The sequence below is a fragment of the Sphaerodactylus townsendi genome, linkage group LG03 (genome assembly GCF_021028975.2).
Source record: "Sphaerodactylus townsendi isolate TG3544 linkage group LG03, MPM_Stown_v2.3, whole genome shotgun sequence".
Taxonomy (NCBI): domain Eukaryota; kingdom Metazoa; phylum Chordata; class Lepidosauria; order Squamata; family Sphaerodactylidae; genus Sphaerodactylus; species Sphaerodactylus townsendi.
The window spans coordinates 46,054,686-46,067,263 of NC_059427.1; the positions used below are offsets into that span (position 1 = coordinate 46,054,686).

A 12,578-nucleotide genomic window follows, 5' to 3' on the forward strand; every position below is an offset into this window, starting at 1 on the left:
GGAAGAAGAGAATCCCTCTAACTGGCACTGGGGAGGAAAGATCAGCTATATCATCAACAAAATTAAAAGGGGCAAAGAAAAAAAGCAACAGTCTGGGAAAATAGAAATGTTTTTTGTCTGGTACTCAGAGGCCAAAGGTTAAGTGCCAGGTGATTCAACATGGGATAGGAAAATCTACAGCTAGGTTGCCACAGTAGGTCGGGCTCTGTCCTTGATGAAGAAGAGGAGTTTGGATTTATACACTTTTCTCAACTATGGCTCATTCCGCACATGCAGAATAATGCACTTTCAAACTGCTTTCAATGCTCTTTGAAGCTGTGCGGAATGGCAAAATCCACTTGCAAACAGTTGTGAAAGTGGTTTGAAAACGCATTATTTCGCGTGTGTGGAAGGGGCCTTTGAGGAATCTCAGAGTGGCTTCCAAACTCCTTTCTCTTTCCCTCCCCCCAACAGACACCTTGTGAGGTAGGTGGGGCTCAGAGAATTCTGAAGAACTGAAGTCACACCGCAGGCTTCATGTGTAGGAGTGGGGAAAACAAATCCAGTTCACCAGCTAAGAGTCCACCACTCATGTGGAGATGGGGAATCAAACCCCGTTGTCCAGATTAGAGTCCACTTCTCTTAACTGCTACACCATGCTGGCTCTCACACACCTTATTTCAGAGGATGGAGGCAAATGAAGCAGCAGAGCTTAATGCAGAATGTGCTCCTTTATATGCCTGCATCCCTCACAGCTTATGACTTCATAGGTCAGAGTCAGTACATTCCATTGTGTCTGGAAGTGAATTGGTAGGCCGATGAGACCTTTACATTCCAGCATAATATAATACACTCTAGCAAGTAATCATGCTATAATGTTGTGCACTGAAGCTTTTGAACCATCTTCAGAGGCAGCCAACATCGATCGTGAAGTGGTAATCCAATCTGGATGTATTCAAAGCATATCTAACTGTGGCAGGATTGTGGTATGTGTCTGGATTCTCCTTTGTGCAGTACTTGCGACCTGCTTCTTTTTTGTAAATTACATTTTCAGAAGTTGCCTTTCTCTACCTAGTAGGATGAGTTTCACTGGTGCTGTCTGCTGTTGAATCTAAAGGGGTGTACAAATCAAAATAAATTTTAGTGTGCAAACACTTAACCTCAAACGAGCAGGGGGAAACTGCACTTCATCTGGCCACCTGAAATAATATAAACACAATAAGACCCTGGAGATCCATATGGCTGCCGGGAGTAATTGTGTAATTTAAAAGAACATTTAAGGGGATTAATCAAAAGTCGTATGTTTCATCAGGCCTCTGAGCCAAAAAACCTGTTTCAGTAACCTTTGTTCACATCTATCTGGCAACGAGTTATGCCTCATAGTGCTCATCCAAAACTACAGCAAGTGAAAATAGAATATGTAATGTCTCAAGCTGTCATACTAATGAGGGAATATTTGTGGATGTTAAAAGGGTTTGAATTCTTATGCAGAAGTAAATCTTCTTGGTATAAAAGAACGTGAGGAAATGAGAATTCTCTGATGCAGTTCTATCAACTAGGCATCCATTTAAGCTCTGGATTTCAACTAGCCAGTTGTGAGCAGACAGCTATTAGCTGCTTCAAGGAGGTTCACAATCTGGGTACAATGGTGATATATGTCCACTGCTGTCCTCTGGCAGTCATGTGCCTGCAGACTCAAACAAGTCTTTTTCCCCCCTTCTGTATCCTGATGGGCAATGACAGATCTATTCAACCCTTAATGATAGCTGCTGTCACATCACGTGGCAATACTTTCCATAGGCTGTTCCACTGAGTGAAGAAAAGTTTCCTCAGATAATGTCCTGTGCATGCTGCTTATCGTTTTATGTGGTGGGGTGTGTGGAGAGTGTACACATTTTCCCAGTTTTATTTGCTTATATGGCATTCATGGGTTTCTAAACCTGTGGCTGTTATTAAAAGAATTTGAGAAACAACAACAGGGAAACATTGATCACACACACACACACCCTTCTTTTTCTAAGCTAACAGCCCAGGCAAAGCCAGAATAAAGCTCCAGATCACAGCAGTTCTTCTCTGCCATGTTGCATCATGAGGGTGTTCTCTTAACACTGGCCTTCCACAATCACATATAAAGCACCAGTTTTGGGATTTCTGCTTCCGACTTCAGTTGCTTGTGCTACAATGGAGGTTGCTTTTGAGAGGGAGCAATTGGGAGGGGAGGGGGGTGGGGTGGGGTGGAAAAAGATCAGCAAAGAGGCCTTGGAAAGTAGGATCCTCTCCATGTTGTTCACCTTGTTGTGCACGTTGGTTTTCAATGACCTTACCTCTCCGTGTGTTTCTTTGTAGGAGCTTGTGCCTCTGTGTTATCGTTGTTCTACCAACAACCCTTTACTGAACAACCTGGGGAATGTCTGCATTAATTGCAGGCAACCTTTTGTCTTCTCGGCATCCTCATATGGTGGGTCGCAGTATTATAGCTCACATGCATAAAATTAGTCTGCTGAGTGTCTGAAATGCCTATTAAGCAGTGTGGTTAGTAGCCTGGGGTGCCACAAATCTAACTGTTCTGACCATCCTGGGAATAGCTCTTGGAGAAATAGACGAATGCATCTTAGTGATGCTGCTAAATAATTGGGGAGGAAAAAATTGGCAAGCATAGCTTCTGCAAAGGGAGGTCTTGCCTTACCAAGAAGCAAGTGGATAAGGGTGATTTGGTGAACATTACTACTTGGACTTTCAAAAGGCTTTTGACAAAGATTCCTGAGTAAGCTTAGCAGTCATGGGATAAAAAGACAGGTCCTCTTATGGGCTAACAGTTGTTTAACAGGGAGCAGATAATGGGAATAAATGGTAAGTCCTTGTGATGGAGGGAATCAAGCAGTGGGGCCCCACAAAGACCAGGACCAGTACTGTTCATTTTGTTTACTTTGTTGGGGGAATGTTTTGGTTTTTTGGTATGAATCTTATGACTGCATCCTCTTAAAAAGTGGATCTTTCCTCTGGCTGTGGTGGAACGCATGTCTTGCACTAGAGGACACCTCCTCCCTAAGCAGATATAATTCCTAAGATCCAACTCATTGTTTCTTATGGGTGTACTAACAACCTATTGAAACGCCACTAACTAAAATCATTGGTGAAGCATTCTTGTGTGGAGGATACAAGTCCTTTCAGCTGAGTGTACTGAATGTAAAGAAGGTACGCAGAACACTTACATTCACCTGCAAATATTCAATCTGCCTTGCATGCATTTAGACATGCAACTGTTCTCTCCTCTTTGTTTCTACCTGTATCCTTTCAGAAGTCTTGCATCTGGTGGAGTTCTTTTTGGAGGAAGGGATCACTGATGAAGAAGCTGTTGCTCTGATTGATCTGGAAGCACCAAGACTAAACAAAAGTGACGATAAATGGCAAGAGAAGACAAGCGACAGTATCCTTCCATCCCTGGCAGTTACCTGGGAAAAACTGGTTACTGTGACAACCAGATAGTAGCAGCACAGAATCCCAGCATTTGAAAGCTTTCTTTTTTTAATAAACATATACCAAGTTTAAAATAAGTGTTTGCTTTACTTTCAAGAAACTGGATTTTTGTTTTCACTTTTACAATTTCCATCCCTTCACTAAGGAAGACCAGATTGGTCTCAGTTTGAAATCCATCATTATTGATTGCATTGCCAGTTGCTGTCATGTTTGCAGTCCAAGGGCTCTAGTCGCTATTGGGAGTTTCATTGTCCTGGCTGCAGTGTAAAGAATGAAGCCAAAGGGGCTGGAATGTGTTTTAAAGACCGGATATCATGTTCAACAGTGTGCAGAAGAAAACTCTGGAGTGGAACGAATGAAAGCAACAGCATTAATAGACGTTCAGTGAGAGGATGAAAATGGCAATATTCTATTCTTCGGGTGATTGTTAATTTCTGGTTATGGATCTAATTTCTGTAATCTGTTGGCAAGTTGGGACAATGCTTTTGAACTGTATAAACCATTTCATGCTCTTCCTTATGTGTTCAGAATTGCAATTACTATTTTGTGATCCCTAGAGGTTTTTACAGTTGAATGTAGAAGAGCAGGAAAGAATGATTACTTACTGGAATATCAGACCAGTTCTGTTGTTTTGGTTTTGCACTCGTGTAATTGTGTAACATTTGTATTGGCAAACGTTTCTTTCCTGACACACGTACCTAGATGTCCAGACAATGAGGCTTGTTTATGAAGCAGATGAAGTTGACGAAGATGATCCTTTTACAGCAAAATTGAGTTTTGAGGTTAGAAATCATTTCTTATCCTTCTCCTACAATCCTTTCCCCAGCCTCTTTCTTATGTTCTGCAAATATGCTAAAGAGAAGACAAACTAGGGAGCTACTGCCATCAAATATTCCTTTCATGCCAGAGATGCTTCCAGTCAATAAATATTTCCCATTCAAACCTTGCAATGACCATTTTAGCCATCATATTTGTTGATACAACCAGTGTAGCATAAGACTGGTTGGCGATGTGCTACTCAGTAGTTGGCTGAGAGGTTACCTGAGCACCTGGAAACAACCTATTTGGTCAGATTCCAAGGAGACTCCCTAGGCTTTACTAAAAGGAGAATTGTTAACCTCTGATATGCATCAGTATGTTTTTTTTTGAAATAGTGCTTAATATTTATATAAGAACTGCTCTTCCACTGCAGTGGTGAATTTGAACATCAGCGAAGGGATGTAGAGGGGGATCTGAACAGCCTTTTGCTAGTTTTTGTTCCTGCTAGAGAGATGAGTTGGATTGAGATGTCATCTGAGAATGAAGTAGGTCAGGAAGAGTCTTGTTTTCTGAAATGGAACTTAAACTGCGGTTCAGTTTCTCGAAGGAAGCTGGGTAGTTTGGAGATAGAAGTTCAGATGGATGTAGACTCAGATGCAGGGGAATATTCCCGCAGGCGAAAGACTTTCTTCTGACAGAGTGCCACTTTCTCACCTCCCGCCTCGGTGCCAACCCTCCAGGAACAACATTCTTAGCTGCAACTGGGTGGAGTTGTACTCTGCAGGTGGAACTGCTTTTGCCTGCAAAAATGCTCCATTGGAAGCCATTTAAAGGTCAGTCTGGTTTGGGTTCAGTCATCTTTTAAATCTGTGTCGTATGGTTAGGTTGCTTCAAACAAATGTCTTTCTGGTTATCCGGCAGGGGGCAGGTGAGCATGTCCATGCGGTTAGGAAAAACAGAAGCCTCTTTTTCAGCTTTTGATGAGCATGTAGTTTTTAAATTGAGGACTGTAGTGCTTTCCTGTATAAAATGTAGCACTGTTGCTCACATTTGTAATTACTTGGTTCAAAGCATGAATTTGCATAGCTTGTAATAATTGCTGGCTCAGTTCCGGATTGAGCTGAGGGGCGCTTGTATACTGCTAATACAAAATGCAGCACAGTTTTGATCAATTTTTTTCTCCATAATAACCCTGTGAAATAGGCTAGTCAAAAAGCAGGGGCTAATTGGCTGTTAAGGCCTCTGGGAAGAATCCTTGTGGTGGGGGATACCTCCTTTCTGCCAGGGCTACACTGGCCCCAAGTGAGGGGTAGCCCTCATAGCCACTGCTGTGGTGAGCTGGGAGCCCTAGTAACTGCAGCTGCTGTTAAGCCACCTGCCATTGCCCTGTGTGGGAAAGCTGCCCCTGTTGGGGTTGGGCAGCTGGTTCCCTTGCAGCAGCAGCAAGAGAGACATTTTTTGCTCTTCCCTTCTCCATAGGGACAGGACACTTTCCAGAGACATTTTTGCTTCTTAATTGGCCCATCAATTATTTATTTATTTACTTACTTACTTACTTACATTTCTATACTGCCCTCCCCCGAGGGGCTCAGGGCGGTGTCCAATATTAAGCATAAAACAATTAAAAAACAATTTAAAACAAATACAGTCATCAATACTTAATTAAAAGAGTATAATACCTTACCATTACAGATGGCTGCAACTCTCATCCTTCCCCCCTTTCTCGAACCCACGGGAGGCCAGATTTTTATTATGGTGGGGGCCGATCTTACCCCAGCTGGTCAAATGCCTGGCGGAACAGGTCTGTTTTACAGGTCCTGTGGAAACTCTGTATGTCCCACAAGGCCCTGATCTCACCCGGGAGCCTGTTTCACCAAGTAGGGGCCAGGACTGTAAAAGCCCTGGCCCTTGTAGAAGCCAGCCGAATCACCTTGGGGCCAGGGATCACCAGGAGGTCTGCCTCCGATGAGCGGAGAGGTCTAGAAGGGCGATATATGGAGAGACGGTCCCTCAGATATGCAGGGCCAAGGCCACGAATGGCTTTAAAGGTCAAAACCAAAACTTTAAACATGATCCGGTACTCGATTGGCAGCCAGTGCAGCTGGTTCAGGACCGGCATAATCCGGTCCCTGGATTTTATCCCTGGAAGGAGCCTGGCTGCCGCATTTTGCACGAGTTTCAATTTCCGGATCATGGCCAAAGGTTGTTTTTATTAATTTATTAATACATTTATTATTATTATTAATTTATTAATTAAGGATGATTTGCCAGGTTGTTTAGTTAAGCAAGGATTTCAACTTGAGCATTTCGCATGTCCATTGTCTTGCCACTAAAATGGCATTAATTATCTTACTGTGTTTGTTAGTGTATTCTCATATTCCATAAATAAGAGAACAGTTAGTACTTTGACCGCTTGGTTATGGTTATACTGGTCCTGTAATTCACCAGAAAAATTTTCAGTGAGTCACTGCCCTGCGCCTAGCAACAATGACAGTGGGCCCAGGTTTGCTATCTTCTCATTCCCTGTGGTGATGTTGGCCTGGTCTACACCAAGCAGCCCCTAGGTGGTTACCAGTACTGGAAGTGCTAATTGGCTTGGCTTAATGATGGGTTATTTTTTTGCCCCACTCTGCCCCTGCACTGAATTTCAGATTTCAGTGACACAAAACCCGTTGCTTCCTATGGAAGAAACCCAAACCATGCTGATTTTTCAAGTGCTGAGGCATTCTGGGAGAAGGGAGAACCTGGCTAATTCTCCCTCTCCAGTAATAGATGGAATGCCTTCCAGCACTCTCTTGCAGCAGACACACACAAGCTCTTCAAGACCAAAAATATTTCCAGAGCTAAAAATAGACCAGAAAGTCAACTGAGAACTCCTTCACTATATGAAAAATTAATTGTTGAAAAGATAATCCAGACATATTCTTTGAAAAGATGTTGTTTTGCCAGTGGTTTGCCAAGTTCAAACCATTTTTCTTTTTCAATTGCTTTCTCCCTACAGCAAGGGGGCTCGGAATTTGTGCCTGTGGTAGTGAACCGTGCCGTTCTCAGGTCAATGAGCAGGAGAGATGTGCTGGTTAAACGCTGGCCGAAGCCACTACAATGGCAGTACTTCCGGTCGTTGTTACCTGAGGCCTCCATTACCATGTGCCCTTCCTGCTTTCAGGTATGAGCAATGTTTGCTTTGGGAGAAAGGAAGCCTCTGAATTGTCAAAAGCAAATGGGAGTTTTATAAAGTACTCCTGTTTAATTTTAAGCACTACCCATGAGAGTTTAACAATTGGTGTTAAAAATAAAATTCTGTTGCATCTGAGGGCGTTACTGTGGGGTTGCTGGGTAGTATTTTGAAGACCTAAATGAATCATCCACCAGTGATAAGGAGGTAAGTGTGGTGTGCCTCCTGAGCTTGGTCAGCTCTCTTGCCCTCTACCATGGTGTCAGTCAACCTTCCTCAGGCCTCAGAACAGGGCTGGATCCCCAACTGAGTGTCTCAGTTCTCCCTGGCTGCCTGATTCTTTCCTCTTCAAAACCAGCCAGCCGACTTCCACTCTGACCATCTAAGTGCCAGCCCTCTTATCCTTCCTCCTATCATCAGTCCTGTTCCTAAATCCCCCACCTTGGAAAAAGCGCCTTTTGGCGCTCCCATCACCTATGCCACTCCCGGGCTCTATCTGTCCCCTCCCTGATCCTTGTCCTATCTCCCTCACTATCTGTATAGGGCTCTATCTTCCTCCGGCATTTGGCTTCTCCAGTGAGTGAGGTGTTTCCCAATCTTGCACCCTCTCATCAGCTGGCCACCGACAACCAGGCTGGAAATTTGGGCATTCCAGCTTGGGCTTGGCTCATCCCCCCCTTATCTGGCCCCAGGGATTTGTCCCCTGCCAAGGCACTCTCTGAATCTAGTCCTACGAACAAAACTCTCTGAATCTAGTCCTACGATCTAGATTGATCTGGCACTCTCTGAATCTAGTCCTACGAACAAAACTTTTTTGTGGAATTTTCCTCCACCATTTTTGTTACTGTTCTGCGTGTAGAGCCAACTTTCATAGAAATACAACAAAAACTTCATGATCCAGCACTTGATTGTCCAGAATGTTCAGCTGTTTGGCATCACCCAAAGGCAAGCTCCTCCTCCACCCCTGTACACCTGCATCTCCAAGTATGTAAAACAGAGTTGTTCCACCGAGCCTTTGGGGGAGACGGCTGCTGGTGTGTGCGTGCCATTCCCTATATAAGGGTAGGATGGAGCCACCCCCGGGGAAAGGTTTAGCTAGAGCTTGCCATCTGAGTTGTTTTAACTGTTTTAACTTTTATTATGTTTTGATGTTTTACTATGGCTTGTACACTGCCCAGAGCCCTTCGGGGGTGGTGTGGTATATTAAATGTGATAAATAAATAAATGTATTCACTCCCTTGATGCCTCTGGCCACTGCTGCACTTCCGGCAGCCAGTACCACCAGCTGACATCAACTTCAGGTGCCTCCATCTCCCTCAGTCTTGCCTCAGTCAGAAGCCTGCTGGGCCAGAGAACTCTCAGGTACCTGGTGTGGCAGCTGACCTGCCGCGCAGGGTGGCTGTGTGGTTTTGAGGAAAGGGAAGAAACCCACCAGCTGTGAAGGCTGTTGCCATGGTATGCCCAATGGGCAGGGGCTGCTTATTGCAGATACCTCTGGATAGGGGACATAGCAGAGCAGTAAGCTTGTGTTTGTGGCACTTTTGTTTAACTGCCAGCCCCATTCCTTATTGCATTTAAATATTTAATAGTTTGTTTTCTTGGGGGAGGGGAGGCAAGATTTCATTGGGAAGCCGTGGCCCTAAGGTTTGTAGTGAAGCTGGGGAAAGTACAACTTCCTGACCTTGTTAAACTAAGGAGACATTTGACTGTCCTTAATGTTTAACTGTCTTCCTTCAGTCTTCCTTCAGTGATCTTGTTTATGTATCCTTCACATTATTGCAGAGTTTGCTCAGCTCTGAATCTTTCAGAGGGGAGTTGGGCAAAATGTTCAACAATCCGTACTGAAATTGTCCGAAATGCAACCATTCATTCTTGGAGAATAGCAGTTGAATGAACTGAAAAACCGTCATCTAGGTGATATCCACAGTCTTGCAAATTATACGTTATAGGTTCCAGCGAGATATGTGTGTTAGTTGTTCGTATCAAAAGCATCCAAGAGTCCTGTGAAACCTTTTAACGATAGCAATTATTGTGACATAACTTTTTATGGGTTGAATCTCCTTTTATCAGGTATGTGAACAGTAGCCTCATCTGCCAAGTGTGTATGCGTGTAATATATGACACACACAGGAGTACACTAGAGAAAATTTGTAGATATTGAGGGCCTGGAATGTCACAGGCTAGCATTCATTCTATGGCACTTCTCTGTGGAGTCCAAATATATACAGTGGAGGAACAGAATGACCAGTTCAGAGCACCAAGCTTCTTATCATCAAATTTTCTTTCCATGCAAATTTAAAACCTGAAGAAAGCCATTTAACTTTCCGTAGGAGGAATGATACCTCATGTTTCTTGATTTCAGCAAGATCAAATATACGAGCAAACTCTAGACCAGCAATTCACACTGCCGTCTCCCTTTTGAAGCCTCTTCATTATGATGGAAGCAATCCGAAACACATCTACTCAGAAACATCCTTTTTATTCAGTCTGGGTTAGTGTTCTGGGAAATGGCGGTGTTCTCCCTTGAGTTGCAAATGACAGGCTTTTTATTAGCAGGTGTGTCAAGTCTGAGGTGCTTCTCCAATATTAACTTCAGAAGGGCTACTGTTGGCAGTAGGATGGGCACAGAATGGGCCCCTAATGGCAGGGCTCAAGTTATCGAGATCCTGTGACACAAAGCAAAGAGGTGTCACAGATAGTTTAGGCTTAATCCTGGCCCTTTACACTGTGACTTCTGTTGAGGCCTACCTGTTCATTTGCCTCCCTCATTTTACAGATGTTTCATTCTGAAGATTATGAGGTTGTGGTGCTCCAGCATAACTGTTGTCCATATTGCCGAAGGAAGATAGATGAATCCTGCCAGTGAGTAAGACCACCTCCTCAAGCAGGGGGCAAGCCTGCTGCTGTCATGCTTGGAAGTGTGGGAGGATTCTCAGGCTTTCTTAACAGTCTGTTCCATTGTGTTATAGCAGACAGAGATTCTTATTTTTCTACCTTTTGTGTATTGAACCAGTAATTGAGGAGAATAAACTATGAAAAGCCACATTTTGTGTTACTTCCAAAGAAAATATGTGCATAAGTTATATATATGTATGTATGTATAAGAAATGAAACTGCAGAATATGTATGACTGCTATACAATTTGTGTATCTGAAGTCAAATAGAAAAGATTTTGTATGTGGGGCTATATTAATGAGAAGAAACCCACTATGCTCTTGACATTTTCATGACAGCCTGTCAATTTGTCACAGACTGAACACTAGCCTTTTAGAGTGAGACTTTGCCTAGAGAAAACTTGCTGGTGTTGCACCTGCTAGCATTCATTTTGAGTCCCAACCCCCTTTGCAATATTTCTAAGAAAATGTATTGATTTATTTTTTCCCTTTAAATTGTTTCGCTTTTGAGTTTTTAAATAAATATTGTAGACCTCTGTGGAAACTCCAGTTGTGCAAACAAAATTAATAAAAGACACTTCCTAAAGGTCTTATTTCTTGAGAAATGTCTTCTGAAATTTATTTTCAGATTGTTAGTGGAATGTTAATTTCATCGAATGTAATACAGAAAGGCTTCTCAAGGATATTGAGATTGTTAGCATACTTTTGCATGTGTAGTATGAGGTACCTGCTTCCTGGAAGAATTTGAAACAGAAGAATTGACAATGAACCTCACAGAAGATGAAGCTTAAATACATCCACCTAATTTGATATTATGATTATTAAAGAAATTTAAATCCCTTCAATTATTAATTGAGAGTGAGTGTGGTATAATGGTTAAGAAGAATGTGGTTAGCATGTGGAAAATGTACGTCCGAATTCTCACTTGTCAGATAGAAGCTTGCTGGGTGATTTTGAACCAGTCACTCTCTGTCAGCTTAATGTTGTTGTGAATATAAAATAGAGGAGACGAGAATGATGTAAGTCACTTTGGGTCCCCATTGTGGAGAAAGATGGGATATAAATGAAAAGTACAAAAAATGTAGAATTTGTATATTCCTGCCTCGGGGGTGTGTGTGTGTGTGCATGACATGTACCTCAAAATAGATAAGTCAGGTCATGGACTTTGAGCCCTCATGGAGCCCAGATTGTCAACACAAAACAGGGAAAGTTGCACCAAGCAGAGGGTATTGTGCTGTGGAAGTTCCACTGCTCTTTCACACATTTGTTTATGGCAGTTTCCAACAGCAGTCTGAAATGCGAGCTTGTGTGTTACCAGTCCAAACCGGGGTGTGTGTGTGTGTGTGTCTGTTTCTAAGACAACAGTGTCTCTACCTATGCTGCCAACCCGTGGGGTGTCTAGCAGTGCAGTGCCAAGATGGGATGCCCATTCTCTGCATTGGCTCAATTACCCACAAGGACAGAAAACCTGTCTGGACTTTCCTTTGCCCCTATCTGCCTTGCAGAATAGCCTACCTCTCCCTTCCTAAAGGGATTAAAGTTAAAACAATACCTTCTGCTAGTAAAAACGGTTTCCACCTCCAGCTAAGATCTATCTGCCTCACTGAGACAAAGAACATGATAATGTAGTTGCTCAAAGGTGTTCCAGTTAGCACAGTACTAATCTTAGTTTCTTCCTCTTAACTTCTTTCCAAGACTACCTTATCTGCATTGCAATTGTTTTACACCTGTGATTGAGTCAGTTCCTTCCCCACCTTCGGGTACTCCTGACCTTAGCCACTTAAACAGCAGTGGCGTAGTGGCTAAGAGCAGTGGCTAAGAGCAGGTGCACTCTGATCTGGAGGAACCGGGTTTGATTCCCAGCTCTGCCGCCTTAGCTGTGGAGGCTTATCTGGGGAATTCAGATTAGCCTGTGCACTCCCACACACGCCAGCTGGGTGACCTTGGGCTAGTCACAGCTTCTCGGAGCTCTCTCAGCCCCACCTACCTCACAGGGTGTTTGTTGTGAGGGGGGAAGGGCAAGGAGATTGTCAGCCCCTTTGAGTCTCCTGCAGGAGAGAAAGGGGGGATATAAATCCAAACTCTTCTTCTTCTTCTTAAGCCAAGTGCTCAAACCATTAGATTAACTACCCAATATTTAAGTGTAATGTTCTTCTTTGTGTTCCCCAGGAAGTCAAAGAGACTTCTTTGTCCAGTAAGACTGAGCTCTGTTAGCATGGCTAGAGGGCCCAACCTTCCCTATAAATTAACGCATCACGTAACACTCAGTGCCCAGTACTTCTGAGCTGGCCTTT

The 12,578-nt window shown here is 43.3% G+C and overlaps 1 protein-coding gene across 1 annotated transcript in view; it reads left to right on the top strand.

Annotated features, from left to right (window-relative positions):
* The window catches only part of IFT122 (intraflagellar transport 122), a 70,145-nt gene extending 59,260 nt beyond the window's left edge, over positions 1-10,885 (top strand). Inside the window, exons 25-29 of the mRNA XM_048487972.1 lie at positions 2,326-2,437; positions 3,278-3,406; positions 4,159-4,238; positions 7,217-7,381; positions 10,167-10,885. Coding sequence (XP_048343929.1) covers positions 2,326-2,437; positions 3,278-3,406; positions 4,159-4,238; positions 7,217-7,381; positions 10,167-10,256 — 576 coding nt within the window. The 3' untranslated portion in view covers positions 10,257-10,885. The remainder of the gene's footprint in view (positions 1-2,325; positions 2,438-3,277; positions 3,407-4,158; positions 4,239-7,216; positions 7,382-10,166) is intronic.
* Positions 10,886-12,578: the final 1,693 nt, after the last annotated feature.